The sequence below is a fragment of the Odocoileus virginianus genome, chromosome 7, assembly GCF_023699985.2.
Source record: "Odocoileus virginianus isolate 20LAN1187 ecotype Illinois chromosome 7, Ovbor_1.2, whole genome shotgun sequence".
NCBI lineage: Eukaryota > Metazoa > Chordata > Mammalia > Artiodactyla > Cervidae > Odocoileus > Odocoileus virginianus.
Genome location: NC_069680.1, coordinates 64,404,166 through 64,426,450, shown reverse-complemented (window position 1 = coordinate 64,426,450; position 22,285 = coordinate 64,404,166). Strand labels below are relative to the sequence as shown.

At 38.2% G+C, this 22,285-nt stretch overlaps 1 protein-coding gene across 8 annotated transcripts in view; it reads right to left on the bottom strand.

The window, feature by feature from the left end:
• KAT6B (lysine acetyltransferase 6B) overlaps positions 1-22,285 on the bottom strand; it is a 180,413-nt gene that overhangs the window by 50,854 nt on the left and 107,274 nt on the right. For 6 of the 8 annotated variants that reach the window (XM_070470879.1, XM_070470877.1, XM_020888918.2 and 3 more), the window contains 4 exons: positions 14,343-14,451; positions 3,796-3,911; positions 3,471-3,552; positions 937-1,069 (listed from right to left, as the gene is read on the bottom strand). In XM_070470879.1, the coding sequence (XP_070326980.1) occupies positions 937-1,069; positions 3,471-3,552; positions 3,796-3,911; positions 14,343-14,451 (440 nt within the window). Of the gene's footprint in view, positions 1-936; positions 1,070-3,470; positions 3,553-3,795; positions 3,912-4,207; positions 5,171-14,342; positions 14,452-22,285 lie in introns of those variants that run through there. The other 2 variants (XM_020888916.2, XM_070470881.1) reach the window with 2 other exon arrangements.

The following is a 22,285-nucleotide window of genomic DNA, read 5'->3' as shown; positions in this document are numbered from 1 at the left end:
ATGGTCTTACTGACAGAGCTGCTTCAGATATGCAAGTCTACAGATTTCATTTCTAAACACCTTACCTAATGCTGATATTCAGTTCTATATTCTATACGGGTTAAAAAAACAGACACACTCATTACACCTCTTTTCTCTACTTCTCCTGTAATTCCAGCTAAATGTTCTATTTGGCTTTAATGGCAACCACATGGCAACTAGGCTAGAGGAAATGGGGCTAACATAGCATTGGGTTGGCCAAAAAGTATATCATTTGGATTTTCCCTAAGATGTTATGCAATAACCCAAATGGAGTTTTTGACCAATCCAATAGAACTGCATGCTACTGCAAATATATTATTTTGTTTATATGTTTGTATACATATGTTGTATATGTATGTGCACATACCAAATGGTCCTGTCTAACTCTCTGGAGGCAAACATTAGGACAGTCATTTGCAGATTTCTCAGAAGCTTCTATTTCATAAAAGGATCTTAACAATTTGTAATACTACATTAGCACCAGAAATAAGGAGTATTTTTCTAAAATGTTATCTGGGGTAACAAAAGAGAGTCATTATAGATGTGAACAAATCCCTCTCTTGTTTTAAAAATTCCTATAAAAATATTTATATAATTAAGCTCTTTTAATGCTCAGCCAGTAATAAAGTAGGCACAATGAGTGTTTCCAATTCTTACATTCTGCTTCTATCCTGCTGCTTGAAAAATGTCACTAAGCATCACAGATACTGGCAACAGAAGACCTCAAAATGCCAATTGTAATTTTAAATGTTATTTTCAAAAAGATTTCCACAGCTTATGCAAAAGAAGAAATATTCCTCATCCCTTGAGTTTGTAAAAATGATGCTAAAAAGTTAATGGGATCTAAGGGGGTTACAATCAACTGTATTTTAAAGCACAACATAAAAGATTTTTTTTGATAAGATCTCAACCTACAACAATCGTTGCTTTAATTTATTTTTCGGTCGTCCAATGGGTTTTGCATATCGTCGTTTTATTTGTGCAGCTTTCTCATGAAGTAGTTTTCTTCCCTTTTTCTTTGGTCTGCAGACTTGGCAAATCCACATCCCTGAATTAATATATATATGAGAAAAATATTTTAATGTTTCATTTTAGGAGAGAGATTAAATATAAACTGCAGCTGTAATAAGCTGCCCAAGGATGTCTGTATGCAGAACTTTACCCTAGAAGGTGAATCATTCCCTTTTGTCATTCTCCTCAGGAAGCTGTCACTAAAGGTCAGTTTTCCCAGGGTCAAGGTGATGAGAGCAGAGGGCTGACCCATCTGAGAATTCTTCCAATAAGGTTTTGCCCAACATGTCACCAAGCCTCCCTCCACCACGTAAACACATGTGAAAACCCAGTCTTGTCAAATATTATGTATTTTTGGATTTGAGGGAGACATTTTTGAGTCAATCGGAACATTTTTAAGTCAACTGGAACTTCTAGGAAAATAATACTTGTTTTATCATCTCTTTTTGGGAATTTTCTATGTTAAATAAGTTATAATTATAACATATAGTTTTTTAAATTAAAACTTAAAACATTTAAGTACTGTGGAGTTACAATAATTTGAAGTGTGGCGTATGGAAGCAGGTCAATGGATAAGAACTAAAAGGCCAGAACAACGGAGAGGTTTAGCATATCATAATGGTCATATTTCAAATCAGTGGGGAAAGGATGAAATGATTCAGAAAGGGGTGCTAGAACAAATAGATGTCTATCTGGAAGGAAAATAATTACTTCCTATCTTTTATAAACACAATCTAGGCAGATGAATATTATGTGACAAAATTAAATGTTATAAGCAGGAAAAATACATGGCTATTTACATAATTTAAGCATGACTGACACTTAAGACTGAAGCCATAAAGAAAAATATTCATGGATTTGACTACATGAAAATACAAAGAGATTCTGCAAATCAGTAAGAAAAAGGTGAAAACCCCTAATAGAAAAATGATTAACGGATAAAAACAGGTGCTTTACAAGATGATCTACAAACAGCCAATAACCAAACACAAAAAAATGTTCAAATTCACTAAAGAAAATAACTATCAGACATATTTTTTCTATTATCTAACTGGTAAAAAATTTAAATATTAACACTGTATTGCATTGAATCTAAGCTATTTATGACTACAAGATGCATCTGATTTCAAAGATGTTAAAATGTTTTTAAAAAATGTGTGTCTTAGATTCAATGTAATATAGTAATGATGAGTGTTGGTCATCATACAGGGAAACAGGTATTCTCATACACTTCTGGCTGGCCTGAAAACTGACATGACCTTTCATGGACATAGCTTTCGATCCAGAAATTCCTCCCTGAGGAATTTATCTTAAGGCAATAATTGTTGATGAAAAAATTGGAAATATTTGTAATATTCACTAGACGAAATTGGTTGTTTTTTTTTTTTAAACATGGGGTTGCAAAATCAGTTATGTTCAGGAACCACCCAGGTATAATACATGTGACTGAAGCAAGCTGGAATGTAAAGCAACAGGTAGCAGTAAGACTGAGGCAGAATGGAGCACTGGCAAATTCAAATTAAAAAATCTTTAAATATAGTACCAGATCTTCTGTAACACAGTTAAGAGAAGTCTCAATAAAACATTTCTGTGGCCCACAGTCATCATGCTCATAATCTCAGCTCTATATACTACGGAGTTCTACACACTCATTAAAAACTATCTTTGGGAGAATATTTAATGATGTGGTAATATGAGAATCTATTGTTAAGAGGGAAAAACCATAAACATGTACAGAATTTTCCATTTCTTTTTAAAAGGGTGCGTGGGGCAGGGAAAGAATTTCTAATTGATTATTCTTTCCGTTCCTTTTTGTCAATCGGTATTTTCTAAATTTTTCACAATGAAAATGTATAAACTTTGTAATAAGAAGACAAAGTTATTTACAATGTTCAATATATTATCATGTGAGAAAAAGAAGGCTGAACTCGGCTGACTATCCAATAAACAGAGAAGAAAATCCATATTCTATATGGATATACCCATGTAAGATAGTTCAGATCTTCATGTTCAAGATTATCAATCAACAGCCAAGTAAATGGTGATGGCTCCTGTCATAGGACTTTTTTGGAGTCATCATTATCACCATCATCGAGAACAGGTAATGTTTTACCTCTGAATGCTATACTGAGCAGCATGGAAAATACTCTAAACTTTTGACCTACCTAGTCTAAATTTATTCTAATGGGGAGTGGTTTAAGGAGAGGAATGATCTTTTTAGTCCTGTGTCTGAAGTACAGTATTTATTATATACATTACCCCCAAACTATAAGCTTTTACACTTCTCTGCTCACACCTGTACTAAACCCACAAGTATAAGGAAGGTAGGAGGGATGAGAAAATGCTTAAAGAACCTATATACTCCTGAGCTGTCAGACATTAGGACTAGGCTAATGTGTACCTAATAAAGCACATTTTTAATAGGTTTAAAGGTTCACCTTTTGGCATTCTGGAAAGTGGGGGATCACAGCACTCCATATGGAATCCTCTATCACAGGAGTCACAGAAAAGCATATTATCCTGTAATGTAGCATATTAGAGACTAATTGAGACTGAAATCAACTGTAAAAGGCCACAAATTCTTATGTTATCTGGTTAACAATAATAAAATATGATAAAGAGGCACCATGATCCCTGCTGACATTTGGTATCACATGTACCTAAACATTTAAAAAGAAAACAGCAGCAATCTACAAAAATGAAAAACCTTAACACTGAAAGCTAACAATTTACCTGGAGATGGATACTGAGAGCCATACTTACCGCATTTTTGCCTTGGATCCTACATGCACTGCATGTCTTGCATTCGATGCACTGCCACCTTAAGGCCTTTACATTTGTTGTTAATTCAGGACAAAATTTCAAACAGGATGGGTGTCCTATAAGAATAAAAAACCAAACTGCTTTATGGGAATGGTGCCTTCAATTTTTTAAACTCCCTAATATTTAATAGATAGTGACGATGTCAGACAAAGAACCTTAGGAACATGAAAATACAAAAGAATCGAAGATTCCAAATTATATTTTCCCCTCTGCCCTTCCCCGTAGCATTGATATGTGACAGAGTGACTATACAAGTGTTTTCCCTAAGAGAAACTTGGAAAATGTATACCAACTCTAATCACAAGTCCTGGAGAACTTGAAGATAATGTATGCTCAGATCACGTTCTCATACCTGTGCCTCCTGTTAAATCTCTTGCCCTTGCCCTCTTCATCAACCACCATTTACCCCAAAGCTTTCTGGCCTGCTGGCCTGTGAGGAGAGTGCTGAAGTTCAAATGATTCCTACTTTCTGTGTGTAACGAAATCATAAAACATAAAACAACAGTTAACTAAATAAAAATCTGACGCTGCTTAACATAATACAATGAACAAATGCAAAAAAAGAAAAAAACTCAGTAGTATACAAAGAATATCCCATTGCTGGGATATACAAAGAAGACACTATTGCCATCTTGCCCCTGGGTTCCTGAACTTAAAATCTGTAAGTGGGAGTTGTTTAAGTCCTTAAGTCACATCTGACTCTTCGCGACCCCACTGACTGTAGCTCACCAGTCTCCTCTGTCCATGGGATTTTCCAGGCAAGAATACTGGAGTGGGTTGCCATTTCCTTCTCCAGGGGATCTTTCCAACCCAGGAATCGAACCCAGGTCTCCTGCTTTGCAGGCGGATTCTTTACCACTGAGTCACCTGGGAAGCTCTGTAAGCAGGAATAGAAACAGTGAATTGGGGAGTTAAGAAGTTGCAAAGTCCAGGCTACATAGAACATGCCAAGAAGCATACCCTTAGCAAGCGTCCCACATTTTTCTGAGAGTTCGGCTTTTCCACCCTGTTTTGGACATACTTTTCATCTAGCAGCTCTCACCGCACACAGGAAAACTGGAGACCCCAAGGGATAGCACCACTTAAGAAAGTCAGCCAGGCTACACTGAGTAATGGATCTTTCTGAAAGGTTTGGGGAGTGAGTCCAGACACTGGAAGTTTAAAATCTGATGGTCTTTTATCACATAAACCTGAGACCTCCAAATTTGATTTTAGTTTTCTAAAGCTGGTCTTAAAATAGTACGGATGTTAGTAAATCCCATGTGAAAGAACTTATAACCAAGCTGCAAAAGAAACCTGAGGGGTAATAATTTGAAAAAAAAAAAAAAAAAAGCAGATTCTGCGATTTCAAAACTGTTTTATAATTTCCTGACTTTGGCAGGCTCATTGTTTAAATATGTATTTTGGGTTGCTGCCAAAAAGGTCCTCCTCCCTAAAGCTTAACAGGTGCTTCATAAAATTCCACCCACCAGGAGATTTGGCTTTTTGAAGTAAAAACATTCAAAATCAATCATCAATACTGTTAATAAAAGCACACTATTCCTGAATTTAAAAAAAAACACAAAACCAAAAACCTAAACATCTGTATTTAAGATGCTGAGCAAATAAAATGTTGTCATAGGATTATGACCTTAGGCAGTAGACACCCAGGCAGATGCATTTAACCTATGACACTTTTCTTTTACAAGGGCTTCTCTCATTCAAATGAATGTTGGGGTGGGGGGCAAGTTTATATATATAAAAATGGTATCAACCACCTCTTTCTGCTCAGGAACAGCAAACAAAGACAGCTTGCTTTTTGACTTCAAGAAGTATACTCTGAAGAGGGAGGGGAAGGTCTACTAAGATCAGGGTTTTCCCGCCCCCACTTACATAGTGATGGGGGTAAAAACTCAAGTTTTAAAGAACAGCAATTTAAATTCCACCCTTAAAATGGGTCCCATCAGCTTAAAAGTATACCATTTACTTCTCTTTTTTCTTCCTTTTTATTACTTCCTGTAAGTCATACATCACTAGCACATATGACCTCAATTTCATGCACTAAATTTTTCTCTACATTAAAATCTGCTTTTGTACTTTGTAGCTTAATATCCAGCAACTAAGGTAATTCACATCATATTATAGCTCACTACTTTTTTCTCACAGACATCCTATAAAAAATAATTTTTAATAATTAATTATACTTTTGAAAGTTAATGGATTTCAGCCACTTTCAATCAAGAGCAAGGAATATTCTTCTTCTTATTGCTTCCTCTCACTTTTAAGTAATATTATATTGCAACTACTACCATTTAAGCTACCCGGTCAAATTCTAAAATCTTCGGTCTATCTTTCCTTTAGGCAGCAATCTTTCCTTTATTTAGCTCAAGAGAATTGGCCATAGATCCCTTCCAGCTCTAAATTTCTATGATTCTGTAAAGGATGCTGAGGGATGAAGAAACGTTTCCATTTTTATTTTATCATGGCCAACTTTACACAAAAGACTGTGACTGAGTCTTGATATACTATTACACAATCTACAGTAGAGAAAGGACAGCAATGCTATTGATAATTCAATTCCTTACCTCCCATTTTAGCCTTTCTGTAAACTCAACAATCCCCTCTAAAATTTGGGTTCTCTCCGCTGACACAATTCATGGTGGTTTACATACACACACACACACACACACTCACACACACACTCTCTCTCTCTCTCTCTCTCTCTCTCTCTCCCTCTCATTCAGTCTTATACCAGCACATTTTAAGCACATTTGATAACTTACAACAGTTTTATCCAGCGAAACGAAAGGAGTACCGTTTAAAATTAAACAAGTACCAATGAGACCACAAGTCAGTAGAAGTGATTTTTGACTAAAGTATTATGGAAGGAAAAAACCACGAGCTCTGTAGTAGACTGAATATGTCTATTTGTAATCCCTAAAACATACAAATATATTACCTGACATGGCAAAAGGCACTTTGCAGATGTGACCAAGGGTACAGTCCTTGAGATGGAAGATTATCCTGAATTATCTGTGTAATTATTCCAATCTAATCCCAAGTACTTAAAAGCAGAGAATCCTCCAGCTTGGTTAGTAACATGAGACAGAAGGAGGAGGAGAGGTTCAAAACAGGAGAAGGACTGCACCCAGTGTGGGGTGGGGAGGCACATAAGCCAAGGAATAGAGGCGTCCACTAGGAGCAGGGAATGCCGAGCACGTGACAGCAAGAAATGGGGAAATCGGTCCTGCATATGCAAGGCACTGAATTCTGTTTACAGTTGTGTGGTAATTTGTTACAGCAGCAATGGAAAAACTATGAAAGACTCAAGACACTGGGTCCCTCAGATCAGTTATCTGACCAACTACCTGTCCACTGAAGACACAACGAGGAAAAGGACAGACATTAGAGATCACATGGTCTAGCAGGAAAGACAACCATTAGACAAGAATTAGGGTAGGCTGGCGTGGAGATGCGGGCAAGTCTAGCAGGTTAGAGGAAGGCCTTCCTAAAAAGACACCCCCCCCCAAAAAAAAAACACCCAAAGGATAAGTGAGATCAGAGGGGAGCAGAGGCGGGCAGGGTGGGAGACAGCAGCATGTGCAGGGTGACAGGAGAACACAGGGATGAACACGGGGGCATTTAAGAAGAGGAAAGGAGTTTGATATAACCTCTTTATTACCTCATATAGTGTGACAGGGATGGTGATATGCAAAGGGGTCAACAGGAGCCCAATCCAGAAGAGTGCTTTGGGCTTGGATTTTTCCTAAGGTTAACTGGTGGACACTAAAAATTCTGTGATTAGATTTATGGCTTTAAAAAGTAATTTATGCTGAAGTATGCAAAATGGGTGAGGAGAAAGTATGAAGATTAAAACTAGCTTATTATCATAGCAGCTCTGAGCAGGTCTGGTGAAGGCTGTGGATATACTGAGGATGTACAATACATATTAGGATGTACAATCAATGCATTTTTGGGAATTTCTTGCTATGAGAGAATAGGACAGAGGAGGGCCTGTAGAACTGAATGAGTAGCTGGCGGTGTGTCATTTGCTGAAATGGGAAATCCCTGAAGAGAAGCAGGGTGTTGTTTATTTGCTAAGATTTCTGTCTTTGCTACAGTGGTGGTGGTTGTTTCGGGAGGAGGGAGCAGTGCAAGGTTCATAAGCTGTTTTGGATATTATCTCTGAGGAGCCTATGAAGTGTCAAGTAGAGGAGTCCTGGAGGTGCTTATATCTAAGGGTCTGGAACCCAGGAGAAGCTATGAACCAAAGTGAGGAAACACAGGGCCAAGGACAAAAGCCTGAAGAAACTCTGAGGTCATGAAGAGAGGCCAAGGAGTTCACAAAAGATCTGGAAGAACTGAACTGATAAAAAACACAGAGAATATGAAATCACAGAAGTCAAAAGATGAGAACATTTCAAGGAAAAAGATTCTCAATAACTCAAATATGACTGAGAAGAGTTATTTGGTGTAGATTGAAAGATGTCCACTAGGCTTTTTTTTTTTGCCATGCCACTGGACAGCACGCAGGATATCTTAGTTCCTCCAAAAGAGATGAACTTGTGCCCCCTGCAGTGGAAATTCAGAGACTTAACCACTTGTCTGCTGGGGAAGTCCCTAGAGTTTTATAAAAACATGGAAGGCATCCTTTATAGACTTTGCTACATAGAAGTCACTTTTAATCATACCAGCAGAATTTTAGTGAAATAACAGGTCAGAAGCAAGGCTTCTGCTTCCTGTTACTCTGCTTGGACTGTCAATCCAGCTCTGGGCTTGTGGAGAGGGGGGCTCACCAATCCTTCCTCCTCCATCCCTGTCTATTCCTCTTTAGAGTCCATCTTGGGGTTTCTTTCTAGTTAAGGGGCTTCCTCCCAACCTAGTTTTCAATCTGTGTATAGTCAGTGTGAAACTGGACAACTAACCAACCAACCCCTGGGGTATTTTCTCACAGTAACCTCAAGAAGCTAGTGATTACATATATATGCATATTGCACCAACCAGTTCACTAGGAGCAGAAGGCAGGCAAGTTTTATTCAGGGTTACACTAACAAAGACAAACCCAGGGGAGACTCCACGTCTCCTGAGGACAGACTGGAACGCGGCTCCGTGTCTCTGGCTCCCTTCACGGCACAAAGGTAATCTTCCTGCTCTCCGGCTGCATCTCAGCAGCCGTGCTGTCTCCAGTGTCGATGAGCTTCCACTTAGAATGATGCTGTAATTTGAACTGTGCACTTATCTTAGATTTGCTAATTTGAAAACACACATGCACATAACTCATCTGTAAGTAAGATTTAACCACCCAGCAATCTGAGCAGCAGACACAAAATTTCATTTGGTATAATATCTAATACTTATGTGAAGCTAATTAAAGATAATTTGGTCTTAATGAGGCAAAGAGAATATAACAGTGTTAATTTCAAAGTAGGCTGATCCATGAAAGTCAAGTAAAATCACTTTCTAGTCCCAACATTTCCATAGACCTGAAGACTATGTGATGAGCCCCACATTCCTATTAGTGCTTCAAATAGCCCTTCGGTGTTTGTGTGATGATTTATAGAACTGATGATCTTCATAGCATTATCTCACTGGACCCTCACAACAGCCCTGTGGATGCAGGATACAGACATCCTCCTCCAAATCTCACACATGTGTACAACTACGGTTCCCAGCCAGCAAGTGAAGAGGCCTGCAACACTGCATCTGCGGCTCCTTGTACTATGTACCCCCCTTCACAGTTTTACTACCTGCAAACTTGAAGACTTTCTTTTCAAAAGGAGTTTTAGCAGAAAAAACACAGTTAAAGTAAATACTGCCCATTTGCAGCACTGAGCCATCTTAAAAACACAGAAATTTCTAATTGGCTTTACTTTATGACATAAGCAGAAGGAAACACTTATTACCCAGGTCTAGTAAGTCTAAGCAGTCTAAATGTGACAACATATAAATGATACTTCAGGTAGAAAGAGGTGACTAAAAACCAACAGGCACATGTGGGAAACACATTTAAAAGCAATCCTTATGAGCTGTTATCTATATTTCCTTTTTTTTGCTGTTGTTTTACAAGGCTATGGGTTTTTTGTGTTTTTTTTTTTTTTTTTCACAGAAACATCTTACATTAGGGATTCCTTTGATCATTACAAGCAGTCTCAATCCAATCCCAGAACCAATGGACTCTAGAGTATGAGACAGCGGGCATTTCTGTAAGGCCAACCAGGGCTACCAGCCACTCTGTAACCTCCACTTCTGAAGCTGAACTGGACCCTGACACCCGGGCTCCCACCATTATTGGGGGACACTGCTGAGCCAGGCCAACTTATTTGATTCTTTTTTCCCTATAATCACCAACATGTCACAACAGAGCACTGTAACCACAAAATCTCCCCAGGCTTTCTAAGAAGAACCATATTTTTCCTTTAGTCCTTCTATTTAAAGACAAAGTCCACTCATCCAATCTACCAGATGAAGTAAATGCTTACAGTGCATCTCCCCAAGATAGGAACAATTTTTTTTTTTAAACTAAAGTAGGTAAATCCAGGCTGGCACAGTATACTCAAGGGAAGATTCAGTTCAGTTCAGTCTCTCAGTCATGTCCGAATCTTTGCGACCCCACAGACTGCAGCACTCCAGGCTTCCCTGTCCATCACCAACTCCCGGAGCTCACTCAAACTCATGTCCATCGAGTTGGTGATGCCATCCAACCATCTCATCCTCTGTCGTCCCCTTCTCCTCCCGCCTTCAATCTTTCCCAGCATCAAGGTCTTTTCAAATGAGTCAGTTTCTTCACATCAGGGGGCCAAAGTACTGGAGTTTCAGCTTCAGCATCAGTCCTTCCAATGAATATTCAGGACTGATTTCCTTTAGGATTGACTGGTTGGATCTCCCTGCAGTCCAAAGGACTCTCAAGAGTCTTCTCCAACACCACAGTTCAGAAGCATCAATTCTTCAGTGCTCAGCTTTCTTTATAGTCCAACTCTCACATCCATACATGACTACTGGAAAAACCATCACTTTGACTAGATGGACCTTTGTTGGAAAAGTAATGTCTCTGCTTTTTAATATGCTGTCTAGGTTGGTTATAACTTTTCTTCCAAGGAGTAAGCATCTTTTAATTTCATTGCTGCAGTCACCATCTGCAGTAATTTTGGAGCCCAAGAAAATAAAATCTGTCACTGTTTCCATTGTTTCCCTATCTATTTCCCATGAAGTGATGGGCCCAGAAGCCATGATCTTGGTTTTCTGAATGTTGAGTTTTAAATCAACTTTTTCACTGTCCTCTTTCACTTTCATCATGAGACTCTTTAATTCTTCTTCACCTTCTACCATAAGGGTGGTGTCATCTGCATATCAGAGGTTATTGATATTTCTCCTGACAATCTTGATTCTAGATAGTGCTTCATCCAGCCTGGCATTTCGCATGATGTACTCTGCATATAAGTTAAATAAGCAGGATGACAACATAAAACCTTGTTGCACTCCTTTCCTGATTTGGAACCAGTCTGTTCCATGTCCAGTTCTAACTGTTGTTTCTTGACCTGCATATAGATTTCTCATGAGGCAAGTTAGGTGATCTTGTATTCCCATCTCTTGAAGAATTTTCCAGTTTGTTTGGATCCACACAGTCAAAGGCTTTGGTGTAGTCAATAAAGCAGAAGTAGATGTTTTTCTGGAACTCTCTTGCTTTTTTGATGATAAAACGGATGTTGGCAATTTGATCTCTGGTTCCTCTGCCTTTTCTAAATCCAGCTTGAACATCTGAAGTTCACGGTTCACGTACTGTTGAACCTGGCTTGGAGAATTTTGAGCGTTACAAGGGAAGATTAAGTGAACCTTAACACTAGAGCCAGATCACATAGGGGAGTCCAGAGAAGCACACTGAGCCAGCCATCCTCTATCCTAAACAAAGGAGCCTGACGACCGCAGGTCTTGAATTTCTACCATGACCCACACCTCAACTCCAAAGTCTCTAGCTCATTCTATGTGAAGGAAGGGGCTCACAAAATGACTCTGGATATAAGTCTTTTAGATAGTATCCTCAATCCATTCTTCACCATGTGTTAAAAGAGAAAACAAGAGATCATTTTTGAAAAAAGAAAACACAACGCTACATCTACATACCCTGGAAAAGTGAGAAACTTCAGGAGTGAAAATATTTCAGTCACCTCTAACTATAAAGGAACTCAAACCTCTTTTTTGGCAGGCTTCAATCTGGGAAAGACGAAGGGAGATTGGTTACATCAGAAAATCTAAGATCTACCTGTTTAGAATTACGCCTTTATACCCTGTGAAAGAAGCCTTGAAGTTATGATCTGGAAGATAATGATCTCTTATCAACTTAAGTAAGTGTATCACCAGAGGTAAGGAAATATATGAAGGGACCTTTTCTTTTCAGATTTAAGTATGTCTTTAATCTTTCTAGGTGCCCAGACAAATAGACACTCAAGAAATAAAACAGTTAAGGGTATTTTTAAAGTACCACCTTAAAAATCACAAAGGGTAAATCTTAGACAAAAGAACACTACTAAATTGATCAGGCAGTTACACAAAACAATAATTCATTCAGAATGAGTCTCATGAGAAAACCCAAAAGATAACTACAGAGTCAGAACTGATGAGTGAGGCACTAGCTCACCAGGATAAAACAAGGAGAGTGAAGGATTGAGATTTATTAATCCGAACATACAGATAATGTTTCCATGCCCTTTTGTCACTAGCCACGATATCATGGCAGGTGAAGGAGTTTTAATGAATCTGTAAAGCCCATCAAAAAGACTGTCAGAAAGCATTTCTCAAGCACAGATTGAAATGTCTTATTTCCAAGGCTCTCTCCTCCTAGTCAAGTCCCGAGAGCTGCAGAACCATTTAGGATCTATCAAGTTAAACCTTCATAGGAGGAGGAAGAATCATTACACAACAGTGTCATTCTTCAGTGTGAAACATTTCCTCTATCCAACCATCAAGCAGCTGTCATAAACAATAAGATTTTAAATTTCTTGCAGCAATCAAGGAAAACAATGTGATACGCCAAAAATAAAAAAAGACCAACAACTGCTGACGTGTATAGTACACTTACCAGAGTGTAGACCATGTGTTAAGCTATTTACTTGTGTTCTCTTCTTTAGTTTCCATGCAACCCAAGATATAAGATGATACCATTATCTCTACATTTCTAATAAGGGAACTGAGGCTGAGAATGGTTAACCCATTCAAAGTAGAGGGTCTATGGCCAGCTTTCTAGTTAGGTCTTAACCACTATACTATATCACTGACTTGCTAAACGAGAGAATGCTATTGTGTTTTGCAGATTTGTTGATGTTTTTAAAGAATTAACTATAACTAGAGCAATACTTGGTGTTAATTTTAAAATAACATTTTTTCGGGGAAAAGTTTCAGTAGGCTAGGAGAAGACAATTTAAAGATTAGTACAGAGGTTGATTTTTTAAAAGCCCAGTAATTGCCACTCACTCTGTTGAGTTGTTTATGTGTGTGTATACACACATACATATAACCTTGTATATCTCTAGGCAACTTAAGAAGGAAGGCTGGCTGGTAAGACACATTCTTTTTAATTATCTTTTTTGCCAAGCCTTGCAGCATGTGGGATCTTGAGTCTGAAGCTGCACCTGCCTCAGCGGTGAAATGCAGAGTCTTAACCACGGCACCACCAAGTGAGTTCCAAGACAAATTCTTTTAGTATAAGCATAATGTGACTTAATTTCCATTACAAAAGTGGAAATGTGCTCTTAAAGTCCTATGCTGAGAAAAAGAGGTGAGAGCAATCTTGAAAGCATTTTGGATATTGCAATTTACCAATGACCCAGTCCTCTCCAGTATTCTTGCCTGGAGAATTCCATGGACAGACTAGCCTGGCAGGCGGGGTTGCAAAGAGTCCGACACAACTGAGCAACTAACAGTATCCCTACCCAGTAGTTCCTTGATTTCAGTATCACTTTCTGAACAGACCAGTCTTTTCCTATCTTTCACTGGGCAATTTGTTTCTTTCATGCCTGATGATTTCTGGAATATATCAGTGCAGCTGCCAGAATCCTGTCCATCCCCTTCACTGTCACACAGAGCTGGGCTGTAATATTATATTTCACCAGGAGGTGTCAGGACCTGAAGCACTATATATTCCAACTCAAATGTATTAAATTCAGACTTCAGGTTATAAAAAACAAGTGATTCTAGCGGCAATCAGCTTGAAAGTTCAGAATTTTCTACCCTGAATTTACCTTCAAAGTAGAATATTCCACGTTGAATTACCAATGTTGGTATGAAATCTAAGGTTAATTTAAAATATGAATACATAGTATTTTATAAACATATATAACACTGTTTATATCAGTGCGAGTATACTCACTTCCCCCCAACTTGTATTTACTTTTTAAATTGAAAGCTTACAGTATTATCAAATAATTGCTTTAAATAACAAGTATTCTTTGATAGAGAAATTGCATGTAGCTATAATGGGGAGTCATTGTGCACACATACAAAAAATAACAACTTACCACTACTGCCACAGTCTGCACAAGAGAGAAGTTCTTCTGGTTTCTTTTCACGATTTGATTCCTTTGTCCCCAGACAGAAGCTACATATTGGAATGGGATCGGCACGGGGCTATGAAAAAATTAAAATGAGAAAACACTGTTAGCTCTCCACTTCAAAATTAAATACAAAGTATTAAAATCAAAAGCGTCTTACATATTTCTTTGAAAAAATAGGGTATTCATATCAATGTTTTCTGCTAATTAAAAAACCCCTCAAATTATTTGATAGTGAAGTACTGCCTGAATAATACATTTAAGTGTAATGCATAAGACTCAGAAATAATTTTTATTAAGCCAATGAAATTTAAAACCTTTATATATATTATGTATTACCTTCCTGAAATGAACATTAAGAATTCATTTGAAGTCTCAAATCGTTTCCATAATCTATATGCCTACAATAAATTGATTCATCTATTCAGTATTACAGTCTATGAATATCATCTAGTCAGACCAGATTGCTTAAATTTTATCAAATGTTTTAGTACAGGTTACTATTATCCATCAATTAAATATATGACATAAAATACTGGCATGTTAAAAGGTGACATAATAACAGCCTTAGAACTAAAGAAGGGGTTTTCCATTGTGGTTCAGTGGTTAGGACTCTGCATTTCCACTGCAGGGGGCGTGGACTGGATCCCTGGTCTGGGAACTAATATTTCGCATGCTGTGTGGCATGGCCAAAAAAATGTTAAGAACTTTAAAATTCTGTAGGATCATTTAAGATGATCAAAAGGCCATTAACAAGCCCTTTCTGACCCCAGTGTCTTCAAAAGTAAACCACACCATGCCACACAAAAGGGATAAACTCTCAATCTCTGACAGTCCCCTTCAATAAAAGAAACAACAAAACATTTGTCTAATCCCTAGCACCCCTTTAACTCTCACTAAGGAAACTGCTTTTAACAATGTATAAATCTGCATACATTTTAGTGCCTTCACTGTTATTTATGACTACCAGCAACACTAGTATTCCCATCCATATGAAGAGCTGACTGTGCCTACAGGTCTGGTCACATTATTTTGCACAGCCAAACAGTATGAGAACTAAAATTTTACTGCATATTCCAAGCATCACACATTGTCTGCTAGCCATCAGAATGGAACTCTTAACGCATTTATATTTGAATCTTGTGAATCAAAAATTTAGGGCAAGAAAGCTTAGTATAATCACAAAATTTTTTTTATTTAAATGTAAATTAAAAACAAGATTTTGCTAGGCCTAACTTTCCAAATATACATCAGTGTAGAATAAACCTCATTTGTTCAGCCACTCTATTCCAAAAGCCTGATGCACAGAGGCACTCAAAATGTTTTTTGCTAACTATATAAAAATACATGTGAATAAATGAAAGAAATGTATGCTAGTTTAAAAAACCTTATTCTAAAATAATATTTCAAATAGTAACAGTGATTCCAACAAACGTTTTGGTTCAATGTGGCATGTCATCAAAAACCAGAACTCATCTCATGACCAAGCATTTGCAAACTGTTCGATATGACTGTTAATTTCATCTTAGAATACAAGCCTTCATTATCTTGCCCTTATTTTCAGTTTAATTTGTTCTTTTAATATGCACAGGCTTTACTTTCTGAGGTAACTATGCAAATATATTTTTGTAGCCCCAGTTAAAAAGCAGAGAATAAAACTCTGTTCTAGAAAAACCAAAAAAAAAAAAAAAAGCTACAACAAATTGGTCACTGACTCCTGCCACCATTTTTTAAATGCCAGATAATCAGCACTGCATAATTATGGATCCATAGTTATTACTCGCAACTGCTCAACTGCAGTACCTTGGGAACATTTTTGTTCCTTTAAATAGCAATTAAAAGAACAATCTGGTTTTCAAGTGACAACATTCCCCTGATAGATTCCAGCTAAAACCCAGTCCTTGTACTAATGGGATTCCTACTTTAATTTGATATAACAATGCTTGAGCCCTTGCTGCCATCCTTGCAGTGATAAATAATTTACAAAATGTCACATATCATTCACGCAATGAAACAAATCCAAATCGGCAATCCTATTTTTCTTCCCTAGACGAATTTTTCACTGTAAGAAAGACATGGCCATCAGCCAGCATTCATGCTCATTTTTCGTTTTTAACTAAAGGTAACACAAAGGACAAAGGTTGCTAGTAGTTCATGGCCAGAAAGACCGATGGTTCACACTCTGCTCAATAATAGAAAGCACAGATGATATCACTTCACGCTACATTCAAGCAAGCCCCACCATGCTGATGTATGCTCACAACCATTCATTTTGGGGATAACTATCTCACAATACTCTATAAAACCACTGCATTATACAGAAATGTCTGCCCTGCTGAATTATTGATAATTCAAAGCACTTTTTGCTAACCTCAGTATAGCCGAGTCTAATTAACTTTAAAAAATTGTCACTTGTATGAAATGAAACTTTTACAGTAAGGCATGTAAATGGGTCATGGGATTATGACGACTCACTAGTCTCAATCTGACTACACATATACTGTTTCAAAAAATAATCCCTGGTAACAGATTAAAATGGATTGCAGTCAGAAACAGGTCTGAATAAATGGCAGCTCAATTCCACTACAGACAAATCATGTTTAAGAGGTCTGAAAATGGAACCAAACATCTTCCAGTTCTGAATTCCTTTCTCTGAAATTTCAAAAAGGCACCTTACCTGTTGATCATATTTTCTTATCAACAGGCATGAATATTTCAATGTCATCTCAAGAGCAAACACTCACTGAGAAGTATAAACTCTGCAAACTGCTGGGGAAGCATTTCTTCCTCACTTCCCAAGTGATAGTCCTGGGGCAACTGCTAGGCTAGAGGCCACTCATACACTAGCTCATTTAATCATTTTAACAATCCTGCCAGGAATGATTATTATTATGCTCATCGTAGGAAAGAACTTGAGGCTCTAAGGAGTGAAGTAACTTTCCTAAAGTCACACAGATTCAAGTATGGAGCTGGGATTCAAACACAAGTCTGTCTTTGCTAAAGCCCATTTTCTCACCTTTATTACCTCCCCTCCTTGTCTCTCCTTGCTCAAGAAAAACAAACATTTAAAAATTATTTTTTCCACTGGCTGTAATAATTCTAATGTGCTCATAATCTCGCCATCCGATTTCTCCCATGACCAAATAGCATGCTTTTAAAATTATTTAAAAAGCAACCTTTAATATGCTACAGATTATTTATTATGGGGAAACAGAAAAACTGGGAAAATGGTACATTCATAATAGAAAAATATGGTAGACACCTCCTTAATCAAGCAATCAAACCTAGCAGCCATTATGGGACAAACCAACGTCAGGTGCCTTCCAAGTGGGGCACTGAAGACTCAGCGCTGCCTATGCAGTGTTCTTTCTGGGAACATTTACTCTGACTCCAATCATAAGGAGATAATCAGGCAAATCCAAATACAGGGACATGATGTAAAACAACTAGCCTGGACACTTCAAAAAATGTCAATGTCAGGTAAGACCTCAACCCCCAAAAAGGGCAGAACCAATTTAGGCAACTAAAGTGTCAGGAAAACGAAATACAATTTGTGATCTTCACTTGGTTTTCAAAAATACCCATGACCATAAAGAACATTATTTGGATAAGTAGGGTAATATGCACTAAATAGACAATACACAAACCAGACTGTGATTGATTGATTATACAGGAGCTGTGCTTAGGAGTTGTGTGCTGAAATATTTTGGAGTAAAGTGTCATGATGTCTACCACTTGAGCTCGAAAGATGCATGGGAAAAATCCCTATGTGTATTAGTGTGTTTGTGTGCAAAGGGGGAGAGAGCAAATGCGGCAAATGTTAATGGTTGGTGAATCTACATAAAGGTAGGAGGGTGTCCATGACATGATTCTTTCAATTTTTTCAGTTATCCATTCAATGTTTACAGTTTTCCAAGCAAAAGGCTAGGAAGGCACTTATTAAAAAAAAAAAAGGACCTAAGATGAGTTATTATATAGTTGGATTACAGCATTTATAAAATAAAATAACTCAATCCAATTACTGCTTCACAGGAAATGCAGAGGACAGAGGAAGGTATCAGTCTGCAAAGCAGAGGGACGCAAGTACCAAAACTCTTGAGGACAAATGACCCAGTTTCTTCAACAAATAAATTAAAGGGAGACAGAATGAGTGAGAGAGGAACAGACAGAGAAACAGATATGAAAGAAGAAACAATAGATTAAGAGAGATTTAAAAGCGATTTATCAGCCAATTATAATGTATAGTCTTTATCTTAATCATGATTCAAATATATTGTAAAACAAAATGAAATGACCTATTGAAGGAACTGGGGCTAGTTCGCTGGGAAGAGACTGTTGCGAGGGGACAAGTGGGTGTACTCTTTTAGGGGGAGGGGTTAGGTTTGTTCTCCATGCTTTCCATGCCCCAACCTTCTAGCAACAAAATGATTTTTTTTTTCTTGCTTCTTTATGTTTCACATTGTGGTAAAAAAAAAAAAATATATATATATATATATAGAAAAATACATATAACATAAAATTTATCATCCTAACCATTTTAAAGTATACAGTTCAGTGGCATTAAGTAGATTCAAGGAATCTACTTGATCTCTAGGACTTTTTCATTTTCCCAAGTTGACAGTCTGTTCCTATTAAATAGTAACTCCCTACTCTCCTCTAGCCCCAGGCAAATGTCCTTCTGCTTTCTGTCTCCATGAGTTTGAGTAATCTAAGGACCTCATATAAATGGAATCATACAGTCTTCAAAATCAGAAGAGGCCATGAGAGGCTGGGTGGACTCTATCAAGATGTCAAGGACACCAGGGTGGACAAAGGAGTCTCCCACAAGTTGGGATGTGGGACCTTTTCAAAGGCCCTTCCCAGCTGAGCTCTAATTTTTTATTGCTTCTATTATACTTTAAGAGACATTTTAAGAGTCTTCAGGAACCCTCAATATCAAAATAAAATAGTCATTTCTGAGGAAACATTTTAAAATTCAAGACAACTCATTTTAGGTAAGTTTTGTATTTGTTTATGGTTGCTTTTATTTCCACCCTGAAAAGGGCGGGGGGTGAGGGGGTGGGGGATGCTTGCCAGTCTTGTTAGTCTAAGTAACTGTCAAAAAAAAAGAAAGAAAGCTCACGCACAGATGAAGGCAAGAGCATCCAGGCTCACATCCTCGTTCTGACAATGACACCAAAAGGGGTTTTGTCTCCACAGTCACCATTCACAGTAATCAGGGACATAGTCCTCTCTTTCCATACTCCCTTATGGATTCTTCTCCTGGAGTCATCTACAAAATTCCTTGAATCTACTTATAAAACAGGGCTTCCCTGGTAGCTCAGCTGGTAAAGAATCCTCCTGCAATACAGGAGACCTGGGTTCGATCCCTGGGTTGGGAAGATCCTGTGGAGAAGGGAACAGCAACCGACTCCAGTATTCTGGCCTGGAGAATTCCATGGACGATTCCACAGGGTTGCAAAGAGTCGGACACGACTGAGCGACTTTCACTTTCACTTATAGAACATATCATTTTAGTAATTCCAAGTGCTGGAAACAATTCCGCATTTCTCAATCATATATTTGCACTTGTATCATGGAAAGACCTGAATTTATTTTCTGTTCTCTGAGTCTCAGGTTCCCCCTCTTTTAAAAGAGCACAATAGAGTCCATGTTGTCTTGATCCAGGATTGCTAAAGTTCCCAAGTGAGTGAGTGTGTGAGGTACTTTGTAGGCTACAAAGTTCTGTTCAAACATTGTTACAACTATTGCAAAATTCACTCAGGCTATAAAAACAAACAGGGTAAACAAAAGGCTTCAAGTCCTTAACAAACATCAGTGCAAATAATTCGATCTGGAGTCTAGAATTACTCTATAAAAGGTGGATGTTGTGAGGCTCTGAGCCCCATGATAAGTATTCATCTTAAAGGGCTCTCTGGTTTTTGTTTTTAATGAGTTACTCAGAGAGCACAGGAACCAGGGTAGAAGACGCCTCAACCGAGAGCGAAGAGGCCTGGAACTGATTTAATAAAAGGAAAGCTCAAAGGAAAAGGAAAGAAAAAGATGTCAAAGGAAGAAAAGCACAAACAAACATAAAATCTTAAACAAATAATACCATGAAGGCAAACAAAGATCTTGTACACCCCAGTATCAAATGGTTCATCTTTGGAGAATGCTCTCCACACTTCAGCTCAGACAACTCAATTCAAAATTTCACAACAAGCTGTATGAAAGGGCTGTTTTAAGGCTGCTGTATTTATCTCTTTAATTTGTACCCTCTTATCATTTCACACTGAAATCTGAAGTCAAGTTACTGCTTTCCCGTTCCCTGGTTTTCTCAAGTGTCTCACTTGAGCCGAACACGAACCCTGTGAAACAGGCCTGGTGACCTGCGTCTGTTTGGTGTCACAGGTAAGCTAAATGCGCCCTCTGGTCACAAAGCTATTAAGACGTGGCGTCTTGCTGCCTCTACGCTCTTCGCTCTTTCTGCTTCCCATGGCTGGTCCCTCATTTCCTCTGGAGGTGGATTTAGGTACCACCTTATCCGGAGGGCTGTCCCCGGCAACTCTCTCCAAAGGGCGCGCCACCAGCACCTCTGGATCCTCCGCGCTTTGCTTCATTTTTCTGCGCGGTGTGCATCACTATCTGACATATGCTGTATCGTTTGTCCGTTTCGTTTTACTTAGTGAACACTGAGAGAGCAGAGATTTGTTGCTGTTCCTCCAGCCTCAAAGTACATTTATGGAATAAACGAAAGAACGAATGAAAAGACTGCTTTTGGGTTCAGACTGATTTCTCTGATGTCCCCAAATACTGAACTACTGTTCTTTATTTTAATGTATATTTTTAATGACTACAATATGAAGCAACGATTGGCGGCAAGGTGAGTGACCTAAAGGTCTAATCTGACTGCTTTTTTCCTATTCTGATCATTTACAGTGACTGATACTTATGTTTGGACATAATACTTCTGTGGGTCTAATCTGACAAGACAGAACATTTTAAAAATCAGCTGGGATGAAAACTGCCTCATCACTCCCACAGATATTAACTATTGGGGCTCACTCACTAACAGGCACTATAGATTGTATGCAAGAGAGATTTGGGGCCATGCTCAGAACCAGTACCTATCACACAAAAAAGAAGTCAAGAACACTGTGGTCAGAGTAACAGAATTATAAAAAAGCATTAATCTGTTCAATCTATTTTAAAAAGTATTTTACAAACTTTGGTGTTTTATTATTGGTAATGCATTACTTTCCACAAAAGGTATAAGTGAGCGCTGGGACAACAGAGGATGACACTGTTCCTGTTGTTTTGGGAACATACTTCCTCTTTTTTTATTTTTTGGCTGCTTCAGCACTCTACCTGCCACTTATCTAATAAAGAGCTAGACTTCATCTCTCACCACTTAACCCACTTACTCAACTGCTATCTGTCTGAACAGATCAAGCCCACTCCTAACTAGGATACAGATCATGCACATTAAGGATTTTCCTTTACAGCTGTCTGCCGAAGCCGCGGTCCTGGGAAATAGTGTATTTCAGAGTATAACTGAGAGTCTTTCTGTGATCACTGAAACCATCTTACTTTTTAAGAGTGTTATTTTGTCTCCCTCGGTGGTCAGTGCAGACATCCCTCTGCAAGAAGAAGGCCTGGTGACCACACACCCTCACAGAAGCACCGCGGCTACTGCAGACCCTGGGGGCACAACAGAGCTCTGCTCACAACATGTCCACCACCGCCTTCTCTACGCTCACGTACCCTTTTGCTATTCTAAGGCCATTCTTGCATTTCCCTCATGAATCTTAACCTGAGCAGATGCCTAAATAATTTCTTTCGGAAGATAATTGGAGATATACTTATTACAAGACTTTTCATAGGCAACAGTTTTTACCATAATTTTCCTCTGGCCATAGAGGTTTTATTAT